This window comes from Sturnus vulgaris, chromosome 4, assembly GCF_052056855.1.
Source record: "Sturnus vulgaris isolate bStuVul1 chromosome 4, bStuVul1.hap1, whole genome shotgun sequence".
NCBI lineage: Eukaryota > Metazoa > Chordata > Aves > Passeriformes > Sturnidae > Sturnus > Sturnus vulgaris.
Genome location: NC_142246.1, coordinates 60,983,224 through 61,000,890, shown reverse-complemented (window position 1 = coordinate 61,000,890; position 17,667 = coordinate 60,983,224). Strand labels below are relative to the sequence as shown.

The window sequence follows — 17,667 nt, the reverse complement described above, 5'->3', positions numbered from 1 at the left end:
TCAATTGCACTGTAATGTGCACCCTGGTGCCCGGATTTAACACTTCTGTTTGCTACAGCTTTTTGACACTGCTTTTCTTGGAGGTTCTACTGAAATTGTTACAAATGCAAAGTAGTTCACCACTAGTAATTGATTGTTCTGAATTAGAATCTCAAGCTCCAATACTTGAAATCATATCTAGATTCCACACTTTTGGGGATTTTGCAATCTATTTTATTACATGTATTACTGTTCCTTTCAAGTCAACCTTTTTTTTTTTTCAAAAGCCCTATTTTACTTAGCCCCAAATTTAATTGTAATTTATTGTGGTATGGTTTTGTGGACTATCTCTAAAAAACAAAGGAAAACTCACCACTTTTGTCTTACTTTGCAGCAGCATTTACTGTACACATCAATAACTTTGCTGCACTAACAATGCCAAAAAATGACAGTAATAGTAGGGGTATCTTGGATTTCTAAAGTGTAAGAAAAAGCTGTTGATGATTTTATCTGGAGGTCTGTGATAGATGTATAGACACCTCTGTGAATGACAGCTACAGTCCTTTAGGTGGGGAAGTGAAGTCACAGCAGTTAAGTGTTTGTAGTGACTGGTGAGAGATGGCATAGAAATGCTGCCAGCAGGAGTGCCCTTGCTAGTGCAGGGCTGTAACTGATTGGGAACTGATTGCACTGCACAGGTGATGAGACTTTCTGCTCTGCTATTTGGTGGTTTAAGGTTGTGGGTTGCTTAGTGTTTGCCTCCTGTAAACAATGTAACATTCTTTTTGTTGTTTTCAGCTTGCAGACAGTGGGCTGCATGCCACCTCCCGTGTCTTCTGCTGTAATTTTAACCAAAGCTGTTGGTGGGAATGAGGTGAGTTTGCATTTTGGCTTTTTTAAACAGGCATTCAAACAAGTATTTATTTATGATGATCTCAAGTGGCAAAGCAGTGACAGAAATGGGATGCTATTGTGGTTTGTAAAGCATTCTGGAATTTGGGCTTGGGTGTTGTCTTGGTATCAAACAAGGAAAATAGTGACATGTGCTGGTATTGATGAAACTGAAAGAAACTCCCTTTTCTGAGGTGATGCGAAGGTTTCTGATAGCAATTAGTGTTGGGAGATTTCTGGTGGCTGCTGCACTCTATGTCCTAACCCTGTAATGTTCCTGTGCTGTGTTGTAGTTATTGCATAGACCAATAGATTTGCAATGAAGTCACGCCCTTGTGGAGATTCTTTGGATGTGTTCAGTATTAAGAGGTTCTGTAGTAGGAATTTCTCAAGCTTGAAGCTGCAAATGTAGCAAGCAAACATAGATTTAAATCTTATATTGTTATTTGAGACTGCATGAAGAGAAAATTCAGGGAACGTGGAGTTCCCTGACAGTGATGCAATGCAAAGTTCTCAACAGATAGGAAATGCTGGAATAGAAGTTGTTGGTATAAGCTCAGTTTGATCATGATAAATTTCTGTCTTAAAATGACATATTCTGGTGTAATTTCAGGCTCTTTCTTTATCCACAAAGCACTTGCTGTTTCCAGGGAGGCCAGGTAAATGGCATTTAGGAAATTAATCCAGCTGTGCTAATTAATGAGCTTGTTTCCTTTAGATTTGCTTCCTCATAACTGCTGAAGGTGGAGGAGACATGGTAGGTGAAGAAAGGAGAGAATTAACACTGACAGATGGGATTTACACCTGGGGCTGTTGGGTGCTGTTCTGAAGGGTTAAAGGCAAATCTTAATTCAGCCATAGAACTCTTGTGTGAGGTTGGGTGGTTCACTTCAACCACATGTTTTAAATATGACCATTAGTTGTGAACTTCTCATTTTCTGAGTTCAGGCTCTTGGGACCGATTAATGTCAGCTTTGAAAAAACACGATAGCACTGAAAGAGATTGAAGTTGTACTTTGTACTGACAAAGTGCTGTTTAATTGCTTTATCCTCTGAAGAGAGACCCAAAGTATTTCAAGTCAACCATCTCTAATTATGGGCAATCCTGATGCACATCACTTGTCTGCCAGTTTGCTACCTTGAAAAAAGAACCATAAAATTGTCTGATGGAGGTGCTGGGGAGTAGTTACTATAAAGAAATAATTCCAGTACCTGATAATGATCAACAGAGAAATGAGAGGTTTTCCAGTTATCATTCTACATGTAGATGCTGTAAATTTCAGCAAGGTACCACATAGTGAACAGTGAGGATTAAATGAGGTATTGAGTGAGTGCTCATTCAGCTCTGTTTGCACTATCCTTAGAATAGGGTAAAGATCTTCTGGAAAAAAAATACAGTAAGATTGGTTAGTTGAAAGCAATATAACAGTGTGCAGGAGGGAGAGAGTTTATTGACCATTAGAATTCACTTTATATGGTAGTGTCCCTTGGGGTGGTGAGGATGTGCACATTTTATACCAGCTACTTTCTATTATGTGATTGTGAAAATCACTGACAAGGTGAGCTTTAAACTCTGATTCTTCTGTGCCAAACTGGTGTTGGAGGAATGTGAAAATGCATACCTTGTAGTGAGTTTTACAGATAGTTGCTGACAGCAGAGAGGGTGAATCAAGATTTGGGTCTTGGGAATTGAGGGCTCTCAGGCTCTAAGAGGGTGTGTAAAGGAAAAACTCCCTTTAAACATGCTCAGTGTAGGCAAAGCATGTGGCAAAGTTATTGCTAAACTTGAGCCTGTTTCCAGTGCAAGCGTATTTTTTTGTAATTTGATGTTTCTTTGTTCAGACTAATTTTTCTTCTGAAGATCAGCAAATCACATCCAGCATGCTAGGGGAGAAAGACAGTCTTGCATCTCCTTGCCAAACTTCACCTGTTACTGATGTATTTCTTTTTCTGATATAAGCAGAACACTGCATTTTTTTCCATTTCAATTTGAATCCATTCTGATATATGAAGAATTTAAACCTGGGAGTCAACTAGAAATAGCAATGGTTATACAGTGGGAGCATTTGTTCATAATAATGCTTCTTAAACTGCTTTTTGCCTCAGCAAGTGTGTATCCCTTACCTAGAGTAATTGATTTGTCTGAGGATGTATCTACACTGTATAATGTAATATGAAGATAAATGAGCTTGCTCAGAAGGAATATAGCAAGGAAGCTCCACATGAACTAATTAGTCTGAGAAGTGTCCTGCTGCTGTGGAGTACAGGCACACCCTCAATAACTGCTCTGAAGACCTCTTTGCATGTCTTGAAACACAGCATTTTAGAGCTGTAGTGGTTGCCTGTGTTATGACAATGTAGAATGGTTTAGGTTTCTTTGTCTAAGTAAAGTGACTGTTAATTGTCAGTTTGGACTTGGGTTATTCTCAAAGAAATATCAGAGTCTGTGTCATGGTAGAAATAGTACATCTGGGGCTGAGGAACATGGTCTCTATTTTTAGCTCTGTCATCAACCTTTTGGGTGAAACAGAGTGAGTTATTGTGTCTCTGGGGTTGGCTGTGATGCATAATAGCACATTTGTGGGGTGTTTGAAGATCAGTGCTGAAAAAATCTGATGTAAGATCTATATTTTATTGGCCTGGGACAGGGTAATTAAGTATTTGGTCAAGTGCTTAGAAAGTGACCTACATCATTAGAGGCTACTTGGGTAGTGGAATTTGCTGCATATTAATGGGAAAATTTGGTTGTGAAATAATAAAAGAGAGACTTCCTTTCTTCTCTGTTTCTCCTTCACCCTGATTTTCCATCATTGCTCCTATGATCTTTTCCTATGTTACTTTCATTAACCCTGCCACCAACTTTCTAGACAGCCTGTTCCTAGCTTTTGTCACAAATACACTTAGCTCATTAGCAAAGCCAGTTTCAAGCACTGAATGTGAATTTGATACATATAAAGCCCTATATGAACAAAAACAAGGTTATATGCTGAGTGGTTCAAAATGAGGAGGAATCACCATAAGAATCAAAATCTAATTTTTAATTTGTTGAAATTTTCTAAATTACTTAGTTATTTCTGTCAAGCAGTCTCATGTTTTGTGTAGAGGACAGTGCATGAAGCTAAAAAATTGGAATGAAAACCAGAAGGCCTCACATTTGTTCTTTGCTCTTGTACTATGAAGGGTCAGGATTTTAATGGCATAGCTTGACAGCACTGAAGGCTTTGTTGTGTCAATTTTTTTTCGACAAGTCTTGTAGTTTTTCAGTGTAATTATAAAAACAATTTCTTTAAAAGTCTGCAATAGAGACAAATAAATATGTCACCATTTCAAGGCACTGTAAAGACAAAAAAGCTCAGAGATACTCAGACAGAAGTGTTGTAGAGATGCCTGGTATTACTACAAAGTATTCAGACAGCAAATGTCATACTCTCCTTAAGAATCAAAGTAATGAAGAAAAGAGATTGAAAATTAGATCTATAAGTCTATTATCAGTTTGGGAGAAAAAGCAATTTGTGATGACTTTTATGGCAGCTTAATGACATACTTTTGAAAAGTGTAACATAAGAGGCATGAGCTGTGATGGAATTGTACAGATAAATCGTGGCAGACAGCTCATTTTGTTGAAGAATACTTGGGCTATTTTGCTATCTCATACACCACACAACCACTGAGGGTGTTTTTGTTATTGTTCAGTTGAGCTGTAGCTTGTACAAAACCTCATAATCAACGTGCTGCTTTATTTTTTTTTTTTTGCAACTTTAGTGGGGCTCTGCTATGCCCTTTTGTAAAACAAGGTGGTGCACATGCAAGACGAGATTTTGAAATATAAAATAGGCTACAATGAAGAAAGCCAGAAAGGTGTTTGAAATAAGGTATAAAGTAAAGAAATTGTTCTATTATAGATTTTTAGATTTGTTTTTTGAAGCAGATGTAGAACATAAAACTGAGTACAAATTTGCAAGGTCCACAGCTAGCCTTTCTGGGAAAGAATCAAGGGAGAGCAGCAACATTTACCCAAGGAATTATATGCAAGAGTTTTAAATGATATTTTGAAAAACAGCACATAAATTGTTTCTGAGAAATGAAGACTGGAAAATTCCTTTGTTTGTTTTTGTGGGCTTTTTTTTTTTTTTAGTAGAAATAAAGAAAAAGTGAACTCTAACACTACTGTAAAGTCACAGGAAAGATATTGATTTCTCTAAAAATATCTGAAGTTCTTTGAACTGTATGTACATGTACATTAACCTTTTAGAAAACAAAATAAAATGAATAAAAAGAAGTACAAGCTCTAATGGTTTGTGATTCATACTCTGTCTGATGCACCAGTGTACCATGAGTGTTTACCCTTGGAAGGTAACATATGAATATTATGAAACAAAATGGTTTAAAATCTTCAAATAAACTAGATGTGTCATGATGTTTAGTTTTCTTCGATAATACATTTTTTCCTCCCTAAGTATGTCAGTAGTGTTGTCTAAAATTTGATTTCCAGATTACACTGAAAATATTAATGTGTCCAGGTTTTGTTTATGAAAGGATGAGTAATTTAATTCTATTGTTTTTAAATGTGATACTGTAAAAGAAGAAGAAATATCATTATTCTTTTTTCCTTTCTTAATAGTAAATTTTGTCTGCCTACACAGATTAAACAATTCTAAAGGAAAATTAAATAATTCTATTAGATACTACACTGAATTCACTTGGAAGTGTATGAGTGTAGGAGGACAAATTTAGGCAAGATGTCTGTACTTCACTTGTACAAATATAAAGAACTAACTGTGTCAGCATAAGCTTTGTATGTACATAGGAACTGTTGTGCTATTAAACTCATCCACTCTATTCTAGTATTACAGTCTAATTTTTTATGTATCCTTAGAGTTTACTTTTCTTTTATCATTGCTGTGCTTTGAGCAGATGGTTTTTATTGAACTATTTATTGATACTTAGGGTTTTTTCCTTTCCTGAGTGGTGAGTGCATTTTATGTCCATCAATGCATAGGAGGAGCCCAAATTATTACTTACAGTATGAATTTCATCACGGTAATGTGTCCCAGTCATGCAGCTCCATTAGATATCTCTAGAGTTCCTCATATCTTCTCAAGTCTTCTATAACCCAAAGCAATTGGGAGTCTTTGGGTTTTTTCCTTCTCTCACTGATCTCCTTTTGTTTATCAGTAGTAGTTTTAATGCAAACCTACCAGTCAAACTGTTGAGAGGGAGGGGGATTTTCAAAGGCACACAGCTCTGCTCTTAATTCAGTGGAGCAAATCCAGGCTAACATGATATGTGTGAAATCCCCAGTCATGCACTTCAAGCTCTTTACTTTTTAGGAAGTTTCAGATTCTCCAGCACCTTTGAAAAGCAGCTGATTTACTAACCCAAGGTGTCAGTGGTTGAGTTAGACTTGGGATAAGATTTAATTTTGTTTCTGGTTGTCATTACCTCTAACTGAGGGTCTTTCATATGACTCATAAGGTGGCCAGTGGAAAAAGTCCTGGGAGTGCAAGAGAGGAGGGAAGTGCAAGACTCTTAGAGTTGTGCAGTTAAGATATATAAAACAGAACTTGCAGTCTTGTGCATGTTCAGCCTTCCCTTGTAGCATGATGTAGAATGGTGTAAAATAGCCTGTTTAAATTGCACTAAACTGGGCTGTGGCTGGAAGCTACCTGGAATCATCACAGCCGTGTGTTTTTACAGCTGTGTATGCACAACTGTCCTGGATCTGACTTCGTAAGAGTGTTTTTAGAGGCTTTGCTGTTGCTGTTCTGCAGTGCTTGGCTAGGAAGCCAGTTTTTTGTCTGCTATGGCAGTGTCACTGACCCTGAAAGCTGTTTGTGGCATAAAGAAGCCAGTACAGAAGGAGAGTGTTGCTCTCACGCTTGACAAAAGTGGCCTTTTAAAGGAAGGTGGTTTTGAATTTGTCTTGGTCTGCAGGTTAATTCAGTGTGAAGTTATACTGTGCAAAAGCTGCCTTCATTTAGCACTGAGTGCTGTATGAAATGTATTGTGTATGCAAAGCAAGCATTTTTAACTGTGAACAATTCAGAAATAGTTATATTAAAGTGTTTGCAGAGAGTGGGCTCTAAAATTCAAGCTCTCTACTGGTTTGCTGTTTAATTTTGTGCCTGTTTGAGAGAGAGCAGATGTTTTCCTGGCAAGAAAAGTTATCCATTCTCCCTTCTCAGCCTTTGAAGATAAAGGCTGTTTTGGAGGGCAGTGAGAATTGGAAAGATTATTCAAAAAGTTACAAGTGATTTGTTTTCAGTGAAGTGGTTTTTGCAGTCTAAATTCCATCGAGCACCTGCATGCACTGTGTGAGGTGGTTTTCTAATGGAAACCTTTCTTTTGGCAGAGCTGTGCAGTTTGCTGACACTGAAACCCAGGGGTGTGCTGGGTTCTGCTTCCACTGTTCCTCACCTGTTGCCTTACAGCTCACTGCAGATACATCAAAATTAAACAAATCTATTGAGAACAAAAAATGCCATTTAGGAATTTCTTGAGTGGATTTAATCAAGGAGAGCATTGCTGTTTGAGTTCTGAACTCTGACTTGTAAAGAGAGAATGTTACATTATTTCCTCTTTCTTGATTTTGTCCTTTTTGTTTAAAATCAAAGCCTCAGGGTTTTTCACTTATTTTTTTTTCTAGCCAAGCACTTTTTTAGCTGACATGAATATTTTTGCTTAGTGGGTAATAAGAATATATAGGAAACAAAGCAATCAGGCTTGCAAATTGAACATTTCCATAATTTCTTTTCTTTAGCTTTCTTTTTGGGTGTCCAGTATTAAGTCCTGATTTGTGGAAATCAAAGCTGTAAAACATGAAGCAAGATTTCCAATTAAAATTATTCTTCTCTTTAAATTTAATTGCTTTTCAAGGAAATTAAATTTATTTTATTATCCTTTTTTCATCATTATAATTATGAAAGAACATTATTAATATTTTTGTCTTCTAAATTGTTTGTCAGTTTATTCAATATGTGTTAAGAAAATGTGTTTTCTATGAGGAAAACCTCATTTGTGTGAAGACAGGACAAAGTCCTAGGTTACTTTATATACAACTAAATAAGCCCAAATTTATTTAAAATTATTTCATGGTTGAAATTTGGATATTTTAGAAGTGTTTTCAATTTGTACTTTTCTTTTAAACTGACTTTTTGTTCATTTTTTAGTTAGAGCATTTGGCAGAAAGTGTGGAGAGCAGCAGAGCGGCAAATTTTTACTGATTCCAAAGCATTTTTTAGGCTCCAGTTTCTGGAAAATATTGCCTCTATTATGAAGTCTGAAAAGAGGAAGCTGCTGATCAACTGTTTCTGGGCATGTTGGAGTAAAGCCATGTGTTTCCTGGGAAGCCTTTTTCAGACATGCAGACCCCATGCTCAGGTGCTTTCCTGCCCAGGCAGGATTTTTGCATGTGTTCCCTTGTGATTATGTCCTTTCTTATTTGAAATCCAGTACTTTGCTGCCACTTCTAGATTAGCAGAGCTAGGGGCAACAGCAGCACTTGGAATAGCTGGACAAAAGCTCAAACTCTTGTACTCCCATGGGAAACCCCTGTGAGAGGATGGAAGTTTTGAGGGGCAGGAGACTGGTGAAGGAGTGCCCTGGAAGCACAGCAGCCCCTAATAATTCCTCTGTGTGATAGAAGTTTTGCTGTTAAGCAGATTTGCCAACCCATCCAATACCTCATGGTATATACCCTCTACACAAGCTGCATTTACATTTACAGGCTGTCTGCTTCTCTGGCACTTCAGATCCCCTTACCAGCCTCAGCCTGACCTCCCCAGGTCTGTGATGTCTGCCTCTGCATCCTCCCTGCCCCAGGCCCTTGGATGCTTCCCCGGGCAGTTGGTACCAGGAGGAATCTTCCCCAGGATTCAGGAGAATAAAAAACTTGCCTTTAATCGAGGTGGATGCAGTAGGTCTGACTTCATCTATTTGCTTTTAATACTAAAGACGTATTTAGTAAGACCTGCCTAAGCAAACAGAGAAGCTTTGCTTGTCAGCAGCCATATGCTAACCAGGTTGTCTAATGCAGTAATTCTGGTAATTATGTGGCACATGAGCTAAAGAGAGTATTATTGGGCTTGAACTGAACTGTGTTTGAACTGGTAAGTTGAGAGCAACAGTGTATTTCCTGAATCAGTTTGCCAATTTGTGTGTTACTGTAGTGAAATTTTGCAACCCCTCTTCTAGCAGATATTGTCCATAATTGCAACAGGATTCCCAAAATGTTGGATTTCTAGTGGAAGAGTTTGCTAGTTACACCTATTTTTTTTTGTTAAATTTTTTAATGATCTAAATTCATTTTGTGTAATGATATGGTTGCAAAATGTCTGTAATGTATATGAGGATGTATACTCGAGGCATGCTGTGTGAGTGCTCTAGCTCCAACTGCATATCCAAAACCTTTTAAAAGGAAATCTCAATGAGCCCTATGGGACAAAGTAAATTATTACATGTGGTGAACTCTTAAGTCATAGACCAAGGTCATGGCAGTGAGAGTGTATTTCAAAAAGGTTTTATCTGTGCTTGGAAAGCAAATGAAATCTCTCATCATTAACTTTAGAATTATAGTTGTAAGAGGATTTTCACTAGAGGTGAAAGATCAAGTTCATGGCAGACATAATGGAGTCTGAAAAGTTATTTCTGAGACATAATACTGGGGTGTGAAACATTCACTGAGGTTTTCACATTATTGAGTTTACAGCCTGTGATCTGGATACTGAAGATCAGAATGGTCATAATTATTGCTACTCTTAAGGCTTTATTTCAACCTTTGCAAAGGGGGAAGGTTTTTTTATTTTTTTTAATTATATTGTGGAGACTTTTTAAAGAACATCCTAGATTTTTAGGTGTGTCAGTCTCTGCCATTGCACACAGGCTACCTTAATAATACTAATAATAATAATAATCCTTCTATAGGAAGATAATTTAGTAAACCAGAATGATCTTAGTGAATCCATTAAAGCACGTGTGCATGCAGTGATGTGATCTGTGTCCTTATTTATTGCTAATAGTTCACATAAACCAGAAAGAACAAATGGTGAAGGGAAACAGGGCAGAAAAGCATAAGTAGAACTAAGGTTCTTAGAGACCCTGTCAGTGGAAATGGATGTTCGTTTATTGAACACAGTGTTCTCTTTTGCTAAACTTTGCATGTGTGCACACATTCCAGTGGTACAGTGAGCAATAGAAACCTGCCCAAGAGTAGAGTCTGAGCTCTGTGTCTGTGCCTTGGGACTGGTTTTGCAAATATCCCTGCCTGTAGCAGCCCTTGCTTGCTTACAGAGTTTATAGTGCTCAGCCTGTCTGCTTGCAGAAGTGGTGAGATCTGCCAGTGATTTGCTGCATTTAAAAGATGAGCCTTAAACCACCATAACCAAAACCAAATCTGTTTGTGCTTTTGCTGTCATGAAGGTGATTCCATTGACAGGAAAGTTTCAGCTATTGCAGTTTAATTCAGAATAGTCTGCTTATCCTCTTTTCATGCCATTTCACTTTTGGGTTCAAATTCATATATTTTGCTGTTTTGTTTCTTTCAATCCTTCTGTCTCCTTAAGGAAAGGTATTTATTCCTCAAGTTACAGCTGCAAATGACATACATATTCTTGACGTATTTTATTTTAATTTCTTTGAAAATATTAGTTAATTTTACAGTAGTAAGATTTTGTAACTGGAACTACAGCAAGTCAGCTCTAAGTGTGGCTATGAAATTATATTCTACTTGAGCCAAGTATTTTATTTCAGAATGTGTTTTCTGGGGAAGCTTTCATATATTCAATGCTTACAAGATTATTTAAAAGTCCTATAAGAAGATGAAGCATAAACTAGCTTGATAGGTTACCTGTAATTCAAGAAATGGCAGCATTAAAATTAAACACAAAATTTCAGTTCTGATCTACGCATGTGTTTTATGCTTCTGTTTTAAAATGATGTGGTCTTGCAATTTAGAAAATATATCCTATAACATTTTTTTTCTATACTGTTAATGTCATGTATGTTATCTCAAAAACACTTGCTGTAGTTTTGTTATCCAAATGGCTCAGAATATCAATGTTGAGTGAGACCTTCTGTGTAGGTTATGTCCTCTAAGGTGTATATTTTAATAATTTAGTCTATGGCCTCTCTTACACCTTTTCTTCTCAACCAGCAGTGTCACCTCTGCTGTGCAGTTGTGAGGCATTTTTATTTCTAAGCCTAGTCACAAATGTCTGTGACCTATTGATACTGGGACGTTTCTGCTGTTTGCAGCTCCCTTGCCCATGGCTTTGTTCTCTGTAATTTATGATCTGAGGAACTCAGAATGATAGATGGCATCTGTAGTATGAAGTGCACAGAAAAATAAAAATACACAGTATTGTACAGTGCTGTCCACAAATCCCTTCTGCAGACAAGTCACTCTGGGGCATCTCTGCTTCATGAGGGTTCTGCTGTCATGACCCCTTGAGTAACAAATGCCTCTGTTGCTACATTTGGGTTTCCAAACCTTCCTAAAACTCCCAGTAGATAAAACTCAGAGTTTTATCTCATCTTCTGCAAATAACAGCAGAATACATAACTTGTAACCTTGATTTCTTTTAGTTGATTCCTCAGCATTTTAATTCCATTTTCTTGAAATTTAGACCATTCCATTAAATTAGTACAGATTTATAAGTAACAATAGGTAATACATATACAAATTTAAAACACTAGCCTATGCTGTAGCTTTGTGCAGCTTTGTTTTATGTAAATATGAACTCCTTGAACATAAGGATACTTTATAACTGAGGTCCTCTGTGAGTCTGACAGCTGTGCTCTCTGTGATCAGGATTCAGATGCACATATTTGTCTTAAGAATGTGTAAAATCTTCCTCATTGTCTTAGCAGCAGTTATGCTTACCACTCTCCTAGCTCTTCCCCCTCTCTGGTATTTCTGCATAATACAAGTCCTAGTGCACATTGTGTAAGCATTCTGTCAAAGTTCTGATCAGACTGATTTTAATTTCTCTCCTCTTCCAACTCATCAACCAGTTGCAGCATGCTGTTTGTCATCTTGTCATCTTCCCTACTAGTATAAAACCACAGTGTAAATCTGTAGTAATCTTCTGTTTCCCTGACTGTCTGGTTTTAATATCAGTCAGCGCTTCCAACTTGCAAGAGGATTTTACACTCAGACGAATGACTTGTCATGCTAACTTCTCCTACAGTAGCTTGTGAGGTGGATGGCTCATTTAGCAGCACTTCCAGCAGGCTGTGTTCATCTTTATCAGCTTGTGGGTGATTTTGTTTGCTTTGTGAGTAGTGGGAGGCAAGAGTATATTTTAATACTCTAATAATTTTTTGCAGCCTAATGCAGATCTGCCATACAAACAGATTTTAAAGAGATTTCCTGTCTTTCAGGCTTCAATTTCCTTCTAAATTGTGTGATGCAAGGCAATGGAAAATTTCATTTTGTTAGGTTATTTCCTCCTGTGGAACATATTGTAATATGCTGAGAGTTTATTCTGAGCCATCTCATTTCTTAGATGTTTTTACAAAGCTAGAAATAGTTGAATTGGGTTTTCCTTCTAATTAGCACATACCAGCTGCTGCCAGCAAAAGAACACCTGTGCTGCTAGTGAAGGTACCTGGAAATTTGGGCATGATTCGTTTCCTTTATCTGAGTGTAAATCAGGTATTCTTCTGTTGAAATCGAAGCAATGGGGTGGATCAGTGTAGGTGAGACTCACAAAGGAATATTGGATCTATGTGATTTCTAGTAGGTGGATTCCAGAGGCAGTAATTGATCTGAAGTCGTGTCCTTATGCAAAAGTGTGCAGCTGGCATAAATGCCAAGTACCTGCATAAATAAGCAGAGCACTACGTGTTTGTCCACTGTATTCTCATGCTAAATACTGTCTTTTTGAAAATATGGTCTTTATTTCAAATAACTGAAACTGCCTGTGTTTTTAAAGTAGAGAAGTAAACCGAAGTATCAGTATTGTTCATGCTATAAATGGTTCTAAAAATGGAGTTTTATTTAAGGGCTAAGTTTATGTCATTATCTTGAAGTTATTGTACTTAGCTCTAGGAAGTGTATTCCTCAGGTAACATCACTAGGCTTTCCCTCTACTATCTCCTTATGCAGGTATTAGAAGACTGTAAAGTCATTTTATTAGCTGACAAACTGCTTAATTACAAGATAAGAAGCAGAGCCTTGCTCAGTGGAGGAAATGTGTAGTTCTTCCATCTGTGTTCAGAAGCCTATTTCCTCCAGCTTTCATTGGAGGCAAAGGCAGCCTCCAAAACCCAGGAGAATTTAATCAAAGTGGTTTATGGATGTTTTCTCCTGGGTTTGCTCATACAGACAGAAATGAAACAAAAATAAAGTACCTAAACCATGAAGAAGTGCACAGTATACATGCAGTCAGCAGTGCACTATAGAGCTATACTGTTAAATGCCCTGGACTGGGAAAGAGGAACATGTACCAGTTGCACAGCCAGCCTTTCAAATATGTAGGTTGAATCCTAGTTAGGATCTGGTACTTGGGGGAGATTAATGGTTCTGCAGTGACATCAATGCTTGAACTATGTGCCATTTAAAATATCACTCATTAAACCTTTTTTGGTGTAGACTAACTAGGTTCTTGGAGGAGTTCTTGTTCATGATGGTGTTACTAATGTCCAGGGTGGCTTTTCCTCTCTCTGTTCCGCTGTAATGACAGAAAAATGGGAACTATTCCGTTCAATTTACGAATTAGAAGTGTTAACATGGATTTTGTTTGATGACCTTTTTTCTCTGGAGTTTATTTTCATATTTGATTTACTTTTGTATGGACATCTTGGCATTCCTGTCATGCTACACTGCTTTCTGCTTCCAGCTGTGGAGCTTTTGGGCGAGGGCTGTGGGGAGCTTTATTCACTATTAGAAAGCCTCACTGAAGAGCTGTAATTTTCTAATAGATAGTGCCAGGCAGCATTAGCTACCAATGCTTGGATACCTACAGAACATAAATCAATACTTAGAGGAAACAGAGGAGTATTTATGTTCTGGAGCATTTGCTTATTTGCTGTTGGAGTCCTGGTGATTGCACATGGCCTTGCAAATAAGGCTGTAGTACCTATGTCTAGGCTGTAACTGCCGTATTTAACACAATCTTAAAAAATGTGCCTTTAGGCACTGTGAGAAATGTTCATTAGAGCATGTGATTAGTTTGTATTTTACTATATTTGTTATGCAGAATTCGTGTGAGATGATTGCTTTTTGACTGCTATTTTCTGTGTGCTTTTGTGGAGTAGATAATGTGGTTTTTTTGCGGAGTTTTGTTTATTGTTGATTTGGGAGTTGAGGGAAAGGCAAGTGTGTGGGATGCGCCATTTGAATTCTATTGCTGGTGAAGACAGAAGATATTAGGCATCTACAGTGCATAAAATACCAAATGAAAATTCTGCCTAGCTGGCACTTCATTTTTTTGTTACTTGTATTGATGCCAATTCACCATCCAAGTCACATGATTTTTTAAAACACATTAGTTTGACTTGTTCTGCCTTACAGCACTTTTCTTGTTACACTGGGGTCTGGTTTGTTCTGCAGTAGACGATGTATTGATAAGTACAATACAAGTTTTTACTGTGATGGTATGGAATATTTTATGACTTTTCCTTGTTTCTGTTGTGTGAAGCATCATAGCTACTTGCAAGATACAGCAGTCACAGAAGTAATCAATTAAACTCTAACAGGTTGATATCATAGCAAAGCTTTTAAGACTAACATTTGTTCTGCATGTGTTACATAGAGCATAAAAACCAGTTTATGTTGTCCCTGTGCTGCCAGTATTTTAAAATTTTATTATCTGGACTAATCCACATTCACTCTAACAGCATACCATACAAGCAGAGAAGAATTTGCTTAGTTCGTATTCAGAAAGAAATAGCTTAGCATCTTTCTGAATATCTCACAAGTATGCTGAAATTTTCAGGAGTTAATTTACTGTTGATATGATGCAGCTAAAGCCAGTGATGCACAGGTTCTTTTCTTATTGGTCCAACTGTTACAGTGCATTAGGAAACTGCTTAAATACTACTTAAACAACTTTTTAGTGTTGTTTGTCCCACTGGGAGGGGAATGTTGTGGCTGGAAGGAGGCAGGATAACTGTGGTGTGAGAAATGAGGAAATAAAGAGAGTAGGGTACTCTGTAACAGCTGGATCACCAGTAAAGCACATGATTTTCAAACTGCTTCTGTCTGTAGCACTTGCTAGAGGTTTTCTTTGGGAACTGGTGTGGTATGACAGATTATTCAGAGGTTTTTCCAGAGCTTTGTTCTGAGCTCTTTGAAAATACTCTGAAATTAGGCAAAGTTAAATCATGTGGGCCTGCCTTTAGGAAAGCATTATAATCTGACTTTGTTTCGTGTCCATTCTTTTTAGCTTGCTCTTTCCAATAGAAGGGGAAAAAAGGTGTAGTGGCTGATTGGAAACAAAAGGATACCTACACAGAAGTGAATTCTTGCTGTTATGCCACTCCTGGATTTTAAAAGTGATGTTTATTAGAAGTACATGGCGCAGATAATGTTCCTAGTTATGGGCATGTTTAATTGCTCTCAGAAAAAACACATGTGAGATTTCTGTTTATTCCAACTCTAAGTGCTCTGGTTCCTTGTGTTGCTAAATGCAGGCAGTAAGTGAGCACTGGGAACACCTGGGATGTTGGAGCTCTGCTGTAGGAATAGGAAAAGACCTCTCTGCAGGGATCCCTGCAACAGCTCTTGTCCAGCTGCCAGTGGCACATCTGATGTGACCTACAGTGATTTGGGCAGGGTGGGAGTCTGGACTAGAGACTGTGGCAAAACCCAGGTAGCCTCTGATGGTGAAAGAGCCTGGCCTTGGACTTAAACCTTCCTTTGTGCATGTTTGCTGCCCATTTGACCCGTGTGGGCTCCGGGCATCGTGAACTGCTCAATGTCTAAGCCCAGAGCAGCCAGTCGGGCACTCAGCTGGATCTGTTGCAGTTGTCAGAGGGTCATTCTTCAGGGATAACACTGCTGGCAGCTAAAACCTATGACTGACTCAAAAATAGAGTGTTTGAGGTGTTGGAGTATTTTTTAATAGGCTTTGAAAAACACTGTTTGATCATGCAGCATGTGTTGGTCTTTGAATAAAAATCCTCATTAAATCCACCCATTCCTTACAGGATTTTTTTTTGTTTTTTTTTTTTGTTTTTTTTACTTCTGTTTGCCTTTGTCACATGTTCTTGCTTGGATTATCATTCATTAGCTTCTCCAAAGAGATTAACAGTTCCTTAAAACAGGATCACGTGCATTCTGGTGTTCTGTGTGAAAGCAGTGCTGGAGAGCAGAGAAGCCCCGGGATCCCTATAGAAATTTGCAGACAATTTTGATACTCTAGTCCACTCAAAAAATCTGCTGACACCGTAATGTTTTTTCCCTTGCCAGGACCCTCCTTGCCTGGTGTCATTTCTTGAGCTCTCCTGGGATGAGATTAGTCTAAAACAACAAAGTAGCCAGATGTCTGGTTCTGAGAGAGTCCCAGAGGCCAGGGTATGGTAGGCAACAGTAATCGCTGGGGGCTGAAGATCAAAGATACCTGAGAATTACTTATGGGCACATACTATGTGTCATTCCCATTATTAACAGTCTGAGAAAATTTGTATCCCTAATTAACCCTTTTGTTGGTTAAATTTTCTTGCCAGTACAGTCCTGTCTGCAAGAGCTATTAGTTCTTTTTGATACAATTGCATGTTAGTTAAAAAAAAAAATACTCTCATAATAGAAACGTTTATGTAACTCATTCAGATTTTTTTTTTATCATGGTCATTTGTAAATGTTAGAAGTGAGCATGATTTCATGATTTCTCTTTGTTTACTGTGCCATCCTTTGAGCTAGTGTCATTCCTATCCAGAACTGTGTCAATAACGATAGTTAACTTGTCATGGTGCTGATTTTAGTTTATTGCTTGCTAATAATCTAGAATGAATTAGTATTCAATTCCAGGGACAGGATGTCTGCATATCATTGCTGTCCCCCTTATTTCTAATTAAATGCTAATTAATATTTTTAGTGATCAACACTTGTTTGTATTATACATTGTGAAATAACAAACTGAGACTGTAAGTGCTGACTCTGAATTCTTTTAGTGCTTTAGGGATGAGTGACTCCTGGAAACAGAAAAGAGAGAGGAACACTTGATTGTGGTCTTCTGTGCTTCTCTTTTATTTTTATCCTCAGGTGAAAATACCAAGGTTGTGAGTTGAATATCTATTTTACTAAGCAATAACATTCTCTGTTGTTGTAGAACTGAAGACTGAACAATTTTCCCTGACTTTTGAATCATAATGTATAGTTATCAGAGATACCTGTTGTTTGTTCTGATCACTACAATTTCACTATATTTAACATTATACAATATTGTGTGTGGCAAATACGGTATGTACATATTTGAGTGTGAGTTTCTGGTCACAGGAAGTTTGTGTGTGCTTTAATGTCTGTATGGCATTTAACAATTCTGACAGGCATTTTTGAGTGAGCAGTAAGTGAAGAAAATATCCCTGGAGTGTTTTAAAGGGTTGAATTGATTTGTGTGTTTCAGTCTTGACAGTCTCACTTTTAATCATTTTATTTGAGCAAGAAACCCCAAAAGCTGACCTACCTGAAAGTCTATTGTGGTTTTTTTTTTAATACTCTCACTTCTGTCACAGGTGATGTGACAAGATGCTGTCTGCATCTTCCAACACAGCCATGGCTGCTCCATTGTCCCCATTCCTGTACTGCTGCACATCCAAAACTTTGCTAAAAACAAATCGCCATCTAAAGAAATGTGA

The 17,667-nt window shown here is 37.7% G+C and overlaps 1 protein-coding gene across 2 annotated transcripts in view; it reads left to right on the top strand.

Annotated features, from left to right (window-relative positions):
• Window positions 1-17,667, top strand: part of SLC10A7 (solute carrier family 10 member 7) — a 145,396-nt gene that overhangs the window by 11,014 nt on the left and 116,715 nt on the right. For both annotated transcript variants that reach the window (XM_088164084.1, XM_088164085.1), the window contains exon 4: window positions 778-853. In XM_088164084.1, coding sequence (XP_088020210.1) covers window positions 778-853 — 76 coding nt within the window. The remainder of the gene's footprint in view (window positions 1-777; window positions 854-17,667) is intronic.